This window comes from Cibotium barometz, chromosome 31 (assembly GCF_041138505.1).
Source record: "Cibotium barometz isolate CiBa-2024 chromosome 31, ASM4113850v1, whole genome shotgun sequence".
NCBI lineage: Eukaryota > Viridiplantae > Streptophyta > Polypodiopsida > Cyatheales > Cibotiaceae > Cibotium > Cibotium barometz.
Window position 1 is genome coordinate 8,621,070 of NC_141076.1, and position 18,348 is coordinate 8,639,417.

Here is an 18,348-nt window from a genome sequence, read left to right on the forward strand (position 1 = left end):
TGATCCTCAGTCTCCACCTCCTCGCGGCACAATCTGCATATCCGCTCAGCTCTGGGAACCCGTGCCGCTCTCCCAGCCTCTATCTCTAGCTGATGTGATGAGACTCGTAGCTGTCCAATAGCAACACGAGAGCTGTGTGGCATGTATACATCCATGTACCGCGGTCGATGTATAAACCCATCCCTTGAGATGCTCATAAAGTGGTCTCTGTAATACAGCATCTTCGGTGGTAGTGGGCTCTCTGGTGCTGTCCATGTCTCCTGTATGTAGTGCTGCCATATGTCCTGTCTCATCACTCTGTTCCTCTCATTGAGAGAGAGGTAACCCCGTGGAGCAGACTGATCATACTGAAAAGGTGGCAACCGCTCAATGTCTATCCCATGATGTGAGAACCACTGTAGCATCTGTGCATACCAAGATCCAGTGTGTCCAGCCTCGGCCAGCTGTCTGGATGCCTCAAAAGCTCGGCAGGATAATCTCTCCGTGGGCATCTCCCTCATCCTGTATATAAAGAAGATCGTCTGGAACAATGCCTCCACTACCATAGGTGGTGCAGCAAACTCAGCTCGAACAATGTCGTGCGGGACGGATGGTTTGTTGCGTATCATCCTCAAGAGCATCAAGATCTGTGTTCTCTCCAGCTGTACCCATGTGGAGGCTGCAAGCCCTGGTGCCCAAACCGTTGCTGCATACATCAAGGCTAGTATCACTAATGTATCAAAGAGCCACCCCTTCGTGCGGGGTTCCTGAAAATGTGCCTGATGACACTGACGCTCAAGGCCAGTAAGAGCTGCATACCCCCGGGTCACTCTGTCTCGGACTGCCTGAGCCATGGAGAAGCGTCCAGCTGAGCTAGTAAATGTGATGCCAAGGTAAACATAAGAGCTCACCACCTCGACCCGCCCTCCTGCTAATGTGAGAGTAGTGTGGCTCCTGACTGAGAGCTCACCACCTCGACCCGCCCTCCTGCTAATGTGAGAGTAGTGTGGCTCCTGCAGGTGAAGTGTGGAAGATCATAACCTTGGTTTTCCCAAGGTTCACTGAGAGCCCCTGCTGTGCGCAGAAGTCATCAAGAGCCACAAGGTGTCTTTGAAGCCCAACCTGTGTGTCGGATACCAAGACGATGTCATCAGCATAAAGCATAACATGGACAGTAATACCTGATAGCTCAACCCCAGAGCCTCCTCCCTCTGTGATGTAATCGACCACCTCATCAATATAGAGCCCAAAGAGCGTGGGGGAGAGCGGGCACCCTTGCTTCACACCAATGGTGCTAGCAACTGTGTCGGACAAGCCTCCTGGGCATCGGACTCTCCCAAAGACCTGCTCATATAGCCTATATATGCCCCACATCGTGTCTGAAGGTAAGCCTAGTGTCTGTAGTCGCCGAAAGAGGCGCTCTCTGGGCACAGTATCAAATGCCTTGCGGAAATCCACAAAGCAACAATAGAGCCGTTGCCTCCGTGCCTTGGCCTGATCAATCAGGCACCTCAATGTAAAAATGTGGTCGATGGTCGAGAAGGCTCGACGGAAGACTGCCTGGCCTGCTGCTCTCAATCCCCCAACCTCTGCATGAGTGCTCAGCTCTGCCTCCAAAACTGCCCCGTATAGTTTGGCCAATATATGGCCAATCATGATGGTCCTGTAGTTCCTGGGGTCTAGTACATCTCCCGCTTTATGGATCGGCACAATAGTGTGCATCGTCCACTCAGCCGAAAACCCCTCTGACAGAGCTCTGTTGAAGAGATGAGCAAGAAATGGTGCCTATGTATCAATAGCATAGATGAGATGCTCTCCCTGTAATCCTGTATGATCTGTCGCCCGTCCATGTTGGAGTCGGCATATGGCCCTCCTAACCATAGGTGGGGTGAAGAAGGTGGAGACTGTGGAGCATGGCTCTGTGGGCTGTGGTATAGGGGGGTGTGCAAGCACATCATAAAGTCTCTCTGCATATGTCTGCCAGGTCTGAGGATCGGCAATAGGTGTGGGAGGACGGGGCTCTCTGAGTCTCCTCCAAGCAGCAGCAGCATCTCTGCTCATGAGCATGTGATGTGTGTCCCAGTACTGAGCCTCCTCATAAGCTCGCCGCTTACAGCGGGTGAGAGTATGCATCCTCCTGCCTGCCTGCCTCTGGGTGATCTCCCCGCGAGCCCTCTGCACTCGGAGACTGCGGTAAAGGTTTCTGCACTCATCATCATACCATCGGTTCTGGGGCATGCTCCCAGATGTAGGTGGCCGTCCTGTCTGTATGTGGTATGGGAAACTCCTCGCGGCTGCGGAGTGCAGTACATGTGAGAGCTGGGAGGTGAGCATGGCCATGGGTGCCAATGGATCTGAGGCAAATAGCTGATCATGAACATGATAGTCGTACACCTCGGCTAGGTCCTGAGTGAAGTGAAAAATAGTGCGTGGTGGTTGTATGATGGGTGGGTGGGTCTCCAATAAGCTCCTGAAAGTGAGGGATAGATATGTATGATCCGCCCCAATGGGGCATGGTGGTACCGTGAAGTGGGACACCATATCTGCTGCCTCCCGGGATCCCATCACATAATCCATTGTACTACTGCCGCCTCCCACTAGAGAGCAAGTCAACCCACTTGAATCTGGCCACTGAGTCATCCTGTTATAAATAACGAGATGGTGTCGGGCCCCAAGCTCCAGCAAATGTTGCCCATATCCAGTGCTGTCAGCTCCTCCATCAGCAGAGATCCGAGTGGTCCCTATATCCTCTGTAGCTAGCGGCTCTGTGTAGAGGGAGGTTGCATACTCGCCCCATGTATCTGGAGAGGTAATGGCCGGAGGCGGGGGGGGGGGGGGGGGGGGGTGCTCTCTAAGCAATCTCCAGGCCTCCCCAGAATCCTGACTCAAAAACAGCTAATACATGTCTCTCTCCAGCCGAGCTAAGAATGCTCTCTTCTTCCGCCGAATGAGGCATCGGAAGATGATGCGTGACTATCTATATGTAGTAACACCTGTGGCCACCTCTCTCTGTAGCCGGGCTCTGAGCTCCCTACAGTCATCATCATACCAACTATTCTGGGACATGCTCCCAGGACGTGGTCATACTGTAGGCTGCGTGTGTGGGAAGGCCGTCGCTGCAGCTGTATGTAAAGCATTTGTCAGGATCTCTGTGAGCTCTGCTAATGGCCTCTGTGGATCCTCTGCACTCAACAAGCTGTAGATCTCTGCAGTGTATACTCCATCAGTCTCTCTACAGAAGGTATATCTCGGGTGATAGGAGGACTGCCCAACCTGGCGCGTACTGTAGTGGAAATCCACCGTAAAGGAGAGAAGTGCATGATCCACCGTAACTCCGATGGGCCTGGGGCCAATCGCAAAATCCTGGATACTCGGGATGAAGGTTGGCGAGGCTAAAACATAATCCAGTGTGCTGGCCCCATGTCTGTGTGGAAAGCAAGTAAAGCCACTGGCAAGTGGATACCTCTCTAAGCCATTTAAAATGGCCAGCCCATCTCCAAGAGGTATCTCCCATACTCAGTACACTCCACCTCATCCTGTGATCTCCGGGTCAAACCCATCTCCTCCACATCTATCTCTCTCAACATTTCCTCTGAAGTGTCAAAGAAGGAGGTCTGGTACTGAGCCGTTCGAGCATTAAAGTCCCCAAGTATGATAACATCTCCCTCCCTGGAGAACTCCAATATGTCCTCATCTAGAATCATATATGGAGATTGCCCCTTGGGCGCTGCATATTGAGAAGTGTTGGGTGGAAAGTAACACATAGCAATGTATAGGGATCCACCCTCATTTGCCCTCACTCTGACCCACATGTACCTCGCGCTCTCATCACGGCGCATAACATGGATGAGTGGCTGAAGCTCCTCTCTAAAAAGAACTGCAACTCCTCCAGATCCGCGACCACCATGCTTCGAACGGGCCTCCTGTCTACAAGTCGTCTCCCATCTGTATCCCGCCACTCTCGGTAATGTGCTGCCTGGGGCCTGATGTGTCTCCGAGTAGAAGATGATGTCCCTATCTCTAAAGCTGTCCTCAAAGGCCCCCACATCCAGTCTCAATGCTACGTTGCAGTTCCATACTGCAAGTCTCAAACTGGTCCCATAGAGAGAGAGAGAGAGAGAGAGAGAGACCTGTTCAGCCCCGTGCCTCCCCTCTGACGGCCTGCAGATGAAACCAGATGGGAACCCACAACAATGAACAAACACTTCAGATGACAGCAAAGATATGAAAACACAGCGGAAATAACCATAAACAATCCTAAAGGGAACACAACACTGAGCCGGAACGGCCAGCCCCCGTAGAAACTGCTTTATTCCAATAAAACAGGCTACAATCAAACCAAGGTGCGGGTGCAACACTGCACCGGATTTTCCACAAAGCTTCCACAACAAACACCTGCACAGGAATCAAAGCACAAACCGCTCCAAGAACCAATACGAATCAACAGCCCGGTGCGGTGTCAAACCCAACGCCAAACTCTGTGCCAAAACAGCCCTCAAAACGGAGCCTCAAATCTGCCCCAGAGGAGCTCTCAAATCAGTCCCTGATGGGCCTGCCTTGAGAGATCCACGTAGGAGTAAATATGAGACTGGACCAGGCTTGAGAGATCCACAGGGTTTTGTGTGAAGCTGGAAACATCCCCTTGCTAAGTGGCTTGAGCATAGGACACCCTACCCTTGCTGAGTGGCTTGGGCCTAGGTATTGTTTGTTATTGCTTTCATATTGTACTTGGAAGTCTGGTGCTAGGCACCTTCACTCTTGTATCCCAAATTCTCTACTGGAATAGAGTCATTCCTTAGGGGGGTCCGGCTGTTCCGGCCCTAGTGTGGTGTATTGCTCATTTTGTGGTGTGTGACTAATCCGCCGCATTACATAATATCCATGCCGAACTCATCAATCGGTCCTTCATCCTCATTGTCTGCATAACTGAGGGAGTTTGCATCATCTTCCAGATCCCAACCTTCGGATTCTACGTCAACTGGATTATACCCTCCCCTTACACCTCCGTCTCACTCATGACACTGTCCCTCTCATCGCTATCTCCACAAGACATTGGATACCCAGTTTTACTGTTATATTGTTTTATCCACCTGATTCTGGCTGTTTTATTGCCATCTCCACAAGACATTGGATACCCAGTTTTATTGTTATATTGTTTATCCACCTGATTCTGGCTGCAGCTAGCCATCAAATCTGTATGTTAGCCAGCCGTCATCTATTCATGTACTTGCTGCTGGTAGCCTCGTTCCTGTGCTTCATCTATTCCTCGACGCAAAGTCTCATAGACCAGTGCTTCCTATCTACCCTGATGCATTTTCCCATGACCATGCATTTAATACTTCAATCTAAACAACAGAACCATACCTGCCATCACAGCTTCCTGTTGCCAGAAAAACCTCCTCCTCGTGCCCTGTTGCAGCACCATCCTCATCGTATACTGATCTGTATCCTTTCCCCCATGAAAGAGCAGAAACCCATGATCCATGAGCCTCAAAAACACCAATAAGGCTGACTTCAGGAATGGAGGTCACCTTCTCTAGACAGTACTCTGTCGGCTGGATAGCTCGTAGCACAGAAACCTCACCTGACTTGGCCCCCAAGGCTATTAACGCCATGTTCTCAGTCATCCATCTTGGTAGATCATCTGTAAGGCTCTCCATTCTCAATGTAGGTGACCATGCAACTACAACATAGGCCAACATATTGGTGTATCTTGTATAGAGAGGAGGAGAAAGATCTGAGCTCACAACCTTCTTAGCATCCAAATCACATACTTTTGAGGTGCAATCCTCAACCCTCTGCTGGTCCAAGGGAGTAAGAGGCTCAGTTGCTGTGGAATCATAACAAATCTGACTGCCATTTTGCTCTAAATCCATCACAGAGCTTGTCTGTATACTTGCTAACAGATTTGTATTAGAAGGTAACTGCATAGAAAATTCTTCAGCATATCAAAGCAGACACTAGCACATACGCCTTTATTTTTGAACATAAAACAGCAGCAATTCCAGAGAAGATACCATACCACAGCTAGTGCATTTGTATTCTCTCCTTCAAGATTTGACTTTTGTTCTGAGTTGAATTCTTTTCCAGTACTGAACTGATTGTTTGGCTGAACTGTTCCTGATGGATCAAAATTTACATTGTGCTTTGGACCTGGATTTCATAAAAATCACTGTTATCACAGAAAGGATGTCATCTTATCAATCTCCCATACAGAGTACACCCTAGCATAAGAAAGAAAATGCACAAAGGCCCTTGGTAAGGATTACCCTTAAGCAACGTAAGACTTAAGTATTTAAGGGATGGTCATTGGACCATGGGGTTCGCGCTTAGCATAATAGCCTGCTTGACCAACCATTCTATGATGCTTTTGCACACCTCAGGCAGATAAACATTGCTTCGTGTCTTCCCATCCACTCTACAAGCTCATCCAAAGGTAGTCACAAGCCAACAAGGGGAGATAAGCATTGCTTCATGGCTCCCCATCCACTCTACAAGCTCATCCAAAGGTAGGATCAAGCCAACGAGGGGAGATTAACATTGCTTTATGGCTCCTCGTCCATTCTACAAGCTCATCCAAAGGTAGTCACAAGCCAACAAGAGTAACTGTCTGTGTGGTTCATGGCAGATGGAAGATTGGCGATTGGGACCTCCCTAGCATGCTTGCATTGAGTGAATCTCAGCACCATTGCATTTGGACTTTGTTCAGCACCCAGCAGATGACGTGCCTCAAGTATTGGTCAAAGGAAAGAGTTTCATTTCTGCAAAACCCACAGAGCCCAGCACATGACCAGGTTCTCCTAAAGCAGCACCTTCTCATCACATCAAATGCAACACGTTATTATCCCACCAAATGCGGCACAGATCAGCATGCCCCTTTCTCCATCACCCTTAGTGAAGATGTCATATATGAAGTGACTGATGCTATCAGGTCATCAAGTGTATTTAAAACTACCTTGGCCATAAAGAGACAGCAAGTGCCCCTGAAACTAAGTTGATTCATATTCTAAAAGCCTGGTGGGAAACAGCCTAGGCCTCAGGAGTCTCCTAGCAACCTAGATTTCTTACACAAAAACTAGGAGGGCATACAAAGTACCCTTGTAATTCTTAACACCAACCAGTAACGTAGACATCCTCTATGCCTGGGTGACCAGCCGATGGGAAGAACCCAATAGTAGTGTGACCTCATCCCCGTATGGACAGCCCAAAGAGAAGAGCGAGGATGCCCTCTTTCCTACAGTCCTTGCATAAGCAAAAGAATTGTAATAGAAAAACAGTAAGAGTATTGTACTATTAATCCACAAAAACAAGATAATGGAGATTATAGAAGGTGAAGAAATAAGGTCATGTTATGGCACTATCACTTACTTGAACTAGTTGGCAGGTCACCGTTTGCTGCCTCCAGCCCTTCAAGCGACCTGAAAAGCTGAAGACTGTGAGACTCTCCCTTAAGATTCACAAGTGAATAAATACAAATATTATGAGAGTATAGCAACTTTTCTCATGGGATGCCAAAATATACAGGGAAGCACAAAGTGAGCTCTGGCTAGGTGCTTCTGTGCACCGAGGCTGCACACCAAGGTAGTTAGAGAATTAGTTGGAGTTCGTACTATATGCATATGGTACAGAACTAGTACTCATCAGGATAAGTGTGTTAGGCACACTGTCTTCTTTCTAATGTAGATAAACACTTATCTTCCCCCCCGCTCCCCATGTCGGGGGATTCCTCTAGAATGTGTGATACCCTTTAAAGACAAGATATGGTTTCAGAATCCTCAGTTTGCTGTATGCTACAAGTGTCCCAAAGGTTTTGGGATGAGTTTCATGTGGGTGGGCCTTGTGAATAGGCAGACTTGTGAGTTGATGTAATCTGTTTCCTGTAGTGTGTAAGCCAAATCCCTCACGAGTTAGAAGTAAGAAATGCCACAATTCCCCTCCATAAGAATGCTCCCATAGCTCTAGAATATTTTTTTAAAATCAAAATCACATCACAGTGAGGATAGATGGCAACTAATGCAGCTATTACTAATATAACTTCAGGTTATAAATCCTCATTGCTTTCTACCAGAGAATTAAGTTTGGTTTTTTTGTCTTCAGTCAAAGTTGTGTCACTTACTCTTCCCTTACTATATCTGCCTTACTATGTTCAAGCTCTTTGGAAGACCGTTGTTTTCTTCTGCCTTTGCAGCACCAGTTCTTGAGTGAGTTTTTTCCACCACCCTGCATGGTTAGCATACCAAATCAGTCATATTGGTACATTTCAGTAAGCAAAAGCTCAGTGAGAAAACAGGGTAAAACTCAAGGTAGGCATTTCACAAGAATTTGTTTGACAAATACAGAACCTCAATTTAAGCCAAACCTGTTGAGGTGTGTCTGTGGCTGGCATTGTCTCTGCCAAATTTGACTCCTTCAATCTGCCCTTAAAATAATGTCTGTACAATATCTCTGACAAGTCCAATACCTGCAGGGAGATGTCAGCTTATCACGGGAAGACTTTGCAGCACACAATTGCACGACATGCCAAGGCCCGCACCTAGACCTGATATGATGTGAAATCCCAAAAAAATGGTGTAGGGGCAGCTTGGAATACAACCGTACAAGAAGTTCTCAATATCAAGTTAATTGCAAGTGGTTTAGGAGTAGCGGCATACCTCAACCCATTCACACTGGAATTCGCAATGCGGGGCACGGTAAAGCTTTACATGATGGTCCTTTGTGCATACTGCCAGCAAGCATCTGCCATTTAAGCAAGACAAGCTTTTGTATAGACCACTTCACCAGGTAATTATTATAATCAAGTCAAAACAAAGCACTAGTAAGATCCAGTTGCGTACACCACATGCTACTACGTCCCTACTGACAACATTAGCATCTAATCCTTCACAAATAATTCTAAAACCTATGCATATTCATGATTTAGAGGGAAGAACAAGAGAAGCAGACCCTCCATTTGGAGCCAACCCTTGGGGAGACCAATCCATGCTACGAACTACAGCTCGCATGTCTCTTGATAGGCGAATTGGCAGAAGACAAGTTGCCTGCATATCTATTTTCATATGAAAAAATCAGAAAATTTGTTTGATCTCGAACTACCAAATTCACAATGCTTAAAGACTTGCACAATTAAAGGGTTGGGAAAGATGGATATGTATTTGAAAAGGTATTAATTTCTATTAAAATTTTAATCAAGCACAACACTCAGACTAAATAAATCAGCACGACTTTAATAGAGAATGTGACAAAAAAAACCATGTAATATTTAGCACTCAATGTATCAGCCAATCACTAGTCGAGCTTAAGTCAACAATTAACCCATCATGACTCGGCCAATCTTCTCCTGGTTTGGATGACCTAAAAGTAAAGGTTTATAAAGTGGATATTCGAATAGCTGAAACCACTCAGTTGACAGTACTGAATCTGCAAAATGTTGGAGTATGCACCAAACATGTAAGAAGTGCACAACACTGAGGGGTCCTCTTGTAGCATCACATCAGTGAAGACCTTCCATGTCCCAGTGGCAAGGGGCCACCCCTTTTAGGGGTACAATGGTCAATCAAGTTCTTCCAAGGTTTCACCCTCATTGAAGACTGCTCACAATAGACTTGCAGAGGGGAGCCCAACTCTCAAAACAATAATGCCATGCCCCCAAGATGGGGTCCATAAATCTAGATAATAATGCCAACTTTACTCATACATTCCTATCTCTACCAAGGACTCTTTGTAATGAAGTAGATTTAGTGTCATGCACATGGGGGATAGGGCCTAGGCACTTGGGCTTAGGGTCATTTACATGTGTGCCTTTGGGAGCCTTGGGCTATGTGATACATAGGGCTCATGGGCATTGTACACTTTATTGATCATTTGACTATTACTTTTCTTGGAGCTCTCATGCCCAAGCTTTCATGGTAGACTTCTCCCTTATGAGATGTTAGGATGGTGACCCACACCCATGTTGTCACTCCATGCCTTGAGTGGCCAACCCTAGTTTCTCGCATTGGTATCAGAGCTTTGAATTGATACATTTTCTTGAAAATTTTATGATAATTTCTAAGTTTTCTTGATTTTCTTGATCAAGAAATGGGGATATGGTGATTTTGCTTGAGTTGATTTGATCTTTTTGATTCACATTTTAGGAGCTATGGATTATGGTGGACCAAATTTGGGGATAGCTTCATCAAATTTGAAATTTGGGACCAAATTTGGGAAAGAGGATCATTAATCCACTAATCAAGATTACTGTAGCTAATCAAAACGTTTTCCCTTCTCCCTCACCCTTGCTTGATTCTTGGAGCTAATCCTGCCTTCATCTTTCAATTTTTGTTGCCCAAACTTTAGGGTTTTGATTGTGCTGCTCTTTCTCTTCCCATGGAGCACCATGAAGCTTGCATTCAACGCTAATTCCATGGCTGCTTTCAAGTTTTTCAACAACTCGTTTTTTTTTTTTTTCTTTGCTGAGAATAGCATTAATCGGCGCTTGTAATTGCTTTGCTAAGCCTAGCTAAGGCTTAGGCAACATTACAAGTTTGTTAACCTTAGCAATGGCATGATTTACAGCCATGAGGGAGCTTCAAGATTCGGCCGACTGTAGATCAGGCGTTTCCTTCTACCTTGTGATTCAGACCTAAATGTGGAGAATTTCACTTCTCTAGAGCTAGTCTTTGCCATGATGATTAAGGTGGTGATATTATGATTGATAGACAGATTGCTGATGAGTTTGCCAGAGTATGGGCTTTCCAAACAGAACTTTCTACGCTGCACAGGCAGGTTCCAATCAATTTTGGTCGCTATAAAGTTAGTCGCCTCACTGTTGGGTTGTGTAGCGCTTGGTATCAGCTATTGGGAGAGACAAGATTCGAACCAGCTTCCTTCCTTAGCCTGGAGTTGACTGGATGCACCTATTTTTGACAAGAAATTCAAAAGACTGCACGCATCCGAATACTTACCACTTGCCGCCTGCTCGACGACACCCGAATACTTGCTTTTGATATATGACCTCTGTTTTTGGAATCATCCGAGAGTGGCACTCGCCACATCATTGCAGGTCATTGCTTGAAAGTGTGTGCATAGTTGGCCTTTACTGAATGCGCTTGGTAAAGGCCAGGTGTTGGCTCCAAAGGAGGTAAGGTTTATGCTACTGCAGAATTGGCTACAGCCGCTGATTGATGATTTCAGATGGATGCAAAGGGTATGTAAAGGCCCTGACAGAAAACTGCCGCCGTTTTCTGAAGCTTAAGGTGCTTAGGGAGCTTGTAAGGGTGTCCAATACTTGGCTGTTGGGGGATTAGGGTTTCAGAGATACAGAGAACACACACACACACAGATGTACACAGCAGCAAGCTCTCAAGAGAGTGAGAGATATGGTGATTGCTACTCAAAGTGCAAAGATACGAGATGTGTGGAGCAAGGGTGTTGACTCCACAATATCATAATACAATAAAATAAGTGTGGTGTCCTTTCACACCTAATATCCAAGGGGAAAAAACCAAAGGGAAAAAAGTGCCCTTGGTTAGCCCATGTTCACATGTGGCACTACTTATAGTATATATGCTAATAAACCCCCCTGTAGTGGCAATGTGAACCTGTACAAGGTCGATAGCAGATCACTCTCTGTAGGAGAGTAAGCCTAAAGCTTTGCGGAAAGCCTCAAACTTCTCTGGAGACAACGCCTTCGTGAACAAATCTGATAAATTATCCTGTGTAGAGCAGTAAGATAATGTGATCTCCCCTGCATGAATCCTCTCAGACATAGTGATAATGAATCTCTATGTGCTTAGTGCGTGCATGAAACACTGGGTTTCGTGCCACGGCTATAGCACTCTGAGTGTCAGAGAGTATGGTGGTGGGTGTCTACTGACACTCACGGAGATCAATCATCAATCTCCTCAGCCATACACAATCTACTGTGGCTATAAAGGCTGGCCTGTACTCAGCCTCACAAGTAGATGTGGCAACAGTGGGCTGCTTTTTGCTAAGCCATGATATGCATGAATGCCCCAAAAAGAAACAATTCCCACTGGTGGACTGCCGTGTATCATAGTCACTAGCCCAATCTGAATCACTGTAAGCATGTAACTGCAAGCTGCCCCCCCCAAGGATATATCAACGCAAGATCCAGGGAGCCCTGAAGATAGTGGAAGACCCGCTTCACTGCTTGCCAATGCTTTGTACCTGGGCTATGCATAAATTTGCTACACGGGGAAACCCCAAATTGAATATCTGGACACGTGTTGCATAAATATATGAGGCAGCCCACAGCTTAGCTGTAAGCACTCATATCAAAAGGCTCTCCAACATCATACATGCTCAATTTCAGTCCTGGCTCCATCGGAGTAGAGATGGCTTACAATCTTGAAACCCGAATTTGTGCAACAGCTTTTGAATGTACTTTGATTGGTGTACATAAATCCCAACATTTGTCTGCACAAATTGTATGCCCAAATAATAATGCAACAATCCCAAATCTGTCACCTCAAATGACGAATGCAATTCAGCTTTGAATGCTGAAATTTTATCCATGTCATTCCCAGTCATCCACATAAAGAATGAGCATAATAAAAGTACCGTGATCCTCTTTCACATAGAGGATGCTCTTCGTTGGACTATTGCAAAATCCCTACGTGGTCAAATAAGTATGCATCTTCTCATACCAAGCTTGAGGAGCTTGTTTGAGACCATAAAGCACTTTTCAAAGCTTGCATACTTTGTCTTCCTGACATGCAACACAAAACCAATGGACTGATTTACATACACTTCTTCCTGCAAATCCCCATTGAGAAAAGCTGATTTTATGTCCAATTGATGTACTTTCCATCCATGATAGGCAGCCAATGCAACAACACATCTAATTGTGGCCATACGAGAAGTGGGTGCGAAAGTCTCATCATAGTCAATGCCTTTAGCTTGGCCTTGTACCTATCGATGGTACCATCAGACTTTCTTTTTAATTTGTAAACCCACTTTGTGCCAATGGGCTTCTTGCCAGCAGGCAAGTCTACCAAATCCCAAGTGTTGTTTTTATGAATAGAATCCATCTCATTTTGCATGGCTTGCATCCAATGCCATCTTTATGAGCCTCTTCAAATGAATCTAGCTCATCTACATAACAAAGTGTACTCATGCAAGCAACATCTGCGTGTTCTCTTGCATTACGTGAACCAGCCCGTGTCCTGCTACCAAGTGGAGCTACAAGTTTGCTCTCATGTAATGTACGGAGTAGCAAACGAGGCACAACTCTAGCCTCCTCCGTTGTTGTCCGCTCTTGCTCCACTGCTGCCTCCACATTTTGAGGTGTAATGAGCTCATTCATGGGCTGATTTGGGGCACCCAAATGCTGTCCATTGGGCAAAGTTGATGGCTGATCTGTAGAGCCATCAATTCCCAACCGGAGATGTCCTTCAAACATGTTATGTGGGCCCGAAGGTGGCTATCCAAAAAATTCAACCAATGGCTAGTCTGAATTTTCAGCAAATACAATATCTCTACTGTACAAAATCCTTTGTGTGGAAGGATTAAAGAGACGGTAGCCTTTACTACCACTGCTATAACCCACAAATATGCACTTAGTAGCTTTGTCATCAAGCTTACCTCTCAGCTACTGAGATAATGTGCATATGCTATACATCCAAAAACTCTAAAGTGATCAACTTTAGGTTTCCTTTCATGCCAGGGCTCATATGGTGTGATGGTTTTCAATGCTTTGGTAGGACATCTGTTCAACACGTGTAGCACACATTATTGCCTCCATCCAAAATTTGTGAGGCAATCCTTTGCCTTTAACCGTGCATCTAGCCATTTCCATCAAAGACCTGTTCTTTCTCTCAGCAACACCATTTTGCTGAGGAGAATATGGCATCGTGCATTGATGCTTTATGCCTTTCTTTGCCATAAATGCTTTGAAAGCAATGGACATGTATTCCCCCCCTCGATCTGTACGAAGGGTCTGCACTTTGCAACCTGTTTAATTTTCAGCTTGTGCCACAAAGTGCTGAAAACATGCAAATACATCAGATTTGGCCTTCAAAGGATACACCCATGCAAATCTGGAGTAGTCATTGATAAAGGTTACAAAGTAAAGATGCTTTCCAAAAGATGGTATCCTCGTAGGACCACACACATCACTGTGCACAAGCTGTAATTACCGAACAGCCCTTGTTGATCCATCTTTTGGGAATGCATTTCTGTGCATCTTACCCAAAATGCACCCTTCACATAAATGTTTTGGTGACAACTCTACATGAGGCATATCTTGTACCATATTATGCCTTTGCAATAGAATCAAACTACCATAATTCACATGCCCAAACCTGGCATGCCACAATTCTGCCTCGTGCATGACAGGTGTAAGAGTGGTAACCACATGAGCATCATGCTCTCTCCTGTCAAACCTGTCAAGCTGATATAAACCATGGTACAATGTGCCGGAAGTGACTAATGCATAGCCACCTTCACGGTCTTTCACTGTGCATCTATTGCCCTCAAAGTTGACTGCATATCCTCTTTTAGCAAAAGAGGAGACGGACAACAAGTTCTTAATCCCCGGCACATACAATACATCTGAAAGACATAAGTCTGCACCATCTGTTGTTGTGAGGATCACCTCACCAACACCCTAAACTGGATAAGAAGAATTGTTTGCACATGTTACCCGCTTGCCTTCTGGGAAAGCCATAAGCTTCTTAAACAAGTCCCTCCGTGAGGTGATGTGTTTAGAAGCACCACTATCAAAATACCATGTGTTGAGTGTTTAGAAGCACCACTATCAAAATACCATGTGTTGAGTGTTTCATTGAGATTGAGAGACATATACTCCAAAGATGCATCATTCTGCAAGTGATGAAAGTCCACTCATCCTGCACAAGATTTACAGATACATCATCTTTCCCTACAGGTGATGAAGAAGAATCTACAGCCATGCCACTTTCCTTTTTCTTCTCCTTTGCAAGCCTCTTTCTGCACTCTTTCAAGTAATGACCTGGCTTCTTGCAGTAGTGACAATTGCCCTTCTTTTTTGGCTTGCCTGCATCATTTTTAGCCTTTTGTGAAGACTGTCCCGAATCAGTCTTTGGCTGAAAGCTGTGTTTGGCTTTTCCCTTGCCCTTGTCTTGGGCAGCAAAAGCCCCATCACCACGCATGCTAGAAGATTTGTTCTTCCGATTCTACGCCTCCTGTAGCAACAAACCAACCAACTCTTCAAACAAGATTGGTTCAGGGTTACCCCGCATAGATAGAGTGAGCGATGTGTGGAAATTCAAGTAGGTTTCTGGCAAAGATGATAGTGTTCTAGAAACCAACTCCTCCTCGGAAATGACCTCATCAATGTTGAGCAGCTGCTCCCGAAGATCCTGGATCTTCATAAGATGATCAGCCATACTATCACCTTCATTCATGTCCAAGTTCTCAAGCTTTCTTGAGAAATGCAACGTTGGCCTCATTCTTTGCCTGAGACATGGTTTCAAGTACATCCCAAGCTCGCCGTGAGGTCTTGCAAGACTGAATATGCAGTATGATTGATCGCTTTACTGACAAAGCAATCAAAGCCATCGCTTGGGCATCTCAAGTATCCCATCTTTTATGCTCCTGTGAGGGAGGAGTGGGTGCTGCTGCTGCTTGTTGAGCACCATAACCAGGTGTGTTAGGTGCTATGTCAACAGGGCGTACATCTTCACCTAACACATAACCCCATAATCCTTTGGTCACAAGTAGATTTCGGACCATGAAACTCCATAGGGAGTAATTACTGCCATCTAATTTGTTCTCTTGGGACAAAACCTTGAATATGTCGGTCGTATTTCCAGCCATTTGCTCAAATCTCTTCACCAAGAGATATGCAAACACGTGCAACCAAATATGCTATAAAAAAGCACCTGCAGGCAAAATCCAAAATGCACCGAAGTGCAATGCCTGGCAACCACAATGTCATATGCAAATGTTTTGCCCCAAATCTCAAGCTGCAATGCTGAAAATCCCAAAATTTCCAATTTTTTGTGTGGCCTGTATATGCAATTGTGCAATTTCTAAAAAATCCCCAAATTTTTCCTGAATCTTGCACCCTAATGCTGCCCTGCACTGTTGCCTGCACTTGAATCTTGCAATGAAGCAAGGTATGCACAAAAGCCCCAAAAAATTTAATAAAATCAGTTAACTGATTAGAATGAACTTTGAATTTTTGGTGGGCTCCGGACCCCTCTCCACAGTGGTGCTACTGCTGGTGAATTGATGCGACAAGCGAGAGCAGCTGCTTCTCAGCAAGCCAATGTTCTTGCTACAGCAACAACGACCAAAATACAAGCGGCCTAACGAGAGCAGAGCAAAGAAAGTGGCTTGCAGATGGTGGCCAAAGCATAGTAAATGCAATAGTGAGACCAGAACAGAAACGGCACAGTGCAGTGGCCGGTAGCAGGAGCAATGGCCGGATGGTACCATGGCCGAACGGGAGGTGCCGCAAGCCTAGGCGACGGAAGCAGTGGCCAGACGGGAGGTGCTGCAGGTGGCAATGCTGGGCATCGGAACAGTGGCCGGATGGTAGGTGCTACAGGCAGCACGGACGAAGCGACGGGAGGTGCTGCAAGCGACGACAGGCGCGGTTGAAGACAACAACGGAAACGCGGCCAAGACGGAGGACGGAACCAGCACGGCAACGTCGACTCGGCCGGGACGGGCAACGGAGACCTGAACCTGGAATCTTGGGGCAAATATGGGCTTTGGTGGCAGACATAGTCACAGGGGACGGAGGGGACGGAGGCTTGGAACGCCAGGACGGCGAAACGGGACGGGGACGGACGAACGGACGGGGACGGGGACGGCGCAGGGACGGGGACGGGGACGGCGACAGGGGACGGCGAAGGGACGGGGACGGCAGAGAGCCGTTGCGCCTGCCGTTGCTGCCGTTTTTGGCCGTTGCGCTTGCCTGCCCATTTCTAGCCGTTTATGGCTGTTGGGCCTTGGCTCTTCTAGCCGTTTATGGCTGTTGGGCCTTGGCTCTTTGAGGGTTGGCCCTCTCTCTCTCTCTTGCCCTTGAGGCTTTCCTCTCTCTCTTGCCTATCTATATAAGAACAAGCCTCTACAAGGCTACAAGCACACACAAGTTCACAACTCTCAAGGCTCAAGCTTTCAAGGCTCAAGCTTCTTGAATCTTCTCTCTTCCAACTTCCAAGTTCCAAGCTCTAGGGCCTAGGCTCTCACCTCTCCCTCAAGCCTCTTGAGTCTTGACTCTTCCAACTTCCAAGCCTCTAGGCTCTCTCTCTCTCTCTCTCTCTCTCTCTCTCTCATTCCTCAAGGCTCTCTCTCTCTCTCTCTCTCTCTCTTGGATGATGATCTCACGAGGATGCAGCTTGAGCATAGGAGAACTTGCATGCCACGAGTCTTACACGCGAGGAGAGAAGGCAAGAAGGCCTTCTATCGAGATGGTCGGGTCATCATTGATGGCCGGCCCATGGATTAGCGGTTTGGGGCCTATGGGACACAGACCAGGCCACTGACAGAGATACACCTAGCAGTATGGAACTGTAACGGTTCACTATGGGTGCAGCCTGGACGACTGGAGCATGTTATGGTGGGGAGAGACATCATACTTCTGACAGAGACACATCAGAGCCCAGAGAGAGGGCTACCTCGAGTAGAGGGATTCCAGTGGGAGTCAGCATACAGGAGGACCACACGCCAGGGTACCTCGAGAGGGTCGGGGGGAGTAGCAGTCCTATTCAGACGAGAGCTACAAGGGAGACTGAGAGTGGTAGCACAGGATCCAGAGGCCAGATACATGTGGATCAGCTTACAGCTCTCACAGGACAGGGTTATATACATAGCTCTATGTTACTTTTCTCCATCAGGATCCTCCTATGTCATTACAGAGGACATGCCACAGGAGGAGGAGATAGGAGCCTCGCCATACACTTGTCTGTCAGAGGAGATTATGCATTATTCTACACTAGGGGAAGTATTTCTTACGGGCGACTTCAATGCCCACACACAGAGCAGACAGTGTGAGGTGTATGACTATGATGACATGGAGATCCTCCACCCTGTGGATCCAGAGGAGATAGGGGCTAGTCGGGCATCAGAGGACACTGGACCAGACAGAGGACATTATGGGGACCACTTACTAGAGTTGGGAGCCAGGCATCGTCTCGTTATTTATAACGGGATGCTACAGTGGCCGGGATCAGGAGGACTGACATGCTTCCCACATGGGGGTCATACACGGACCGGAGGCACGGTGGTAGACTACATTATGGGGTCTTTGGAGGCATCACAGCTTGTCACCTCATTCTCCATTCCACCTCGTCCTATTGGGGCAGATCATACATACTTGGCATTTTCACTAGCCGGATCACCAGTATCACCAGCCCCCCACATACCGACGCCACACAC

General features: G+C 46.7%; 2 protein-coding genes across 2 annotated transcripts in view; both read right to left on the reverse strand.

Annotated features, from left to right (window-relative positions):
* LOC147620471 (Transducin/WD40 repeat-like superfamily protein) overlaps positions 1-18,348 on the reverse strand; it is a 78,687-nt gene that overhangs the window by 45,267 nt on the left and 15,072 nt on the right. Inside the window, exons 3-9 of the mRNA XM_086824696.1 lie at positions 8,923-9,025; positions 8,631-8,715; positions 8,339-8,440; positions 8,096-8,199; positions 7,348-7,397; positions 6,002-6,132; positions 5,344-5,903 (exon numbers count right to left, since the gene is read on the reverse strand). Coding sequence (XP_086680822.1) covers positions 5,344-5,903; positions 6,002-6,132; positions 7,348-7,397; positions 8,096-8,199; positions 8,339-8,440; positions 8,631-8,715; positions 8,923-9,025 — 1,135 coding nt within the window. The remainder of the gene's footprint in view (positions 1-5,343; positions 5,904-6,001; positions 6,133-7,347; positions 7,398-8,095; positions 8,200-8,338; positions 8,441-8,630; positions 8,716-8,922; positions 9,026-18,348) is intronic.
* Positions 3,328-5,167, reverse strand: LOC147620473 (uncharacterized). Its single transcript, XM_086825500.1, has 2 exons — positions 4,980-5,167; positions 3,328-4,374 (listed from the first exon to the last, which is right to left on the reverse strand). Exons 1-2 carry the CDS (start codon positions 5,165-5,167, stop codon positions 3,456-3,458), a joined length of 1,107 nt encoding a protein of 368 aa, XP_086681626.1. The 3' UTR covers positions 3,328-3,455.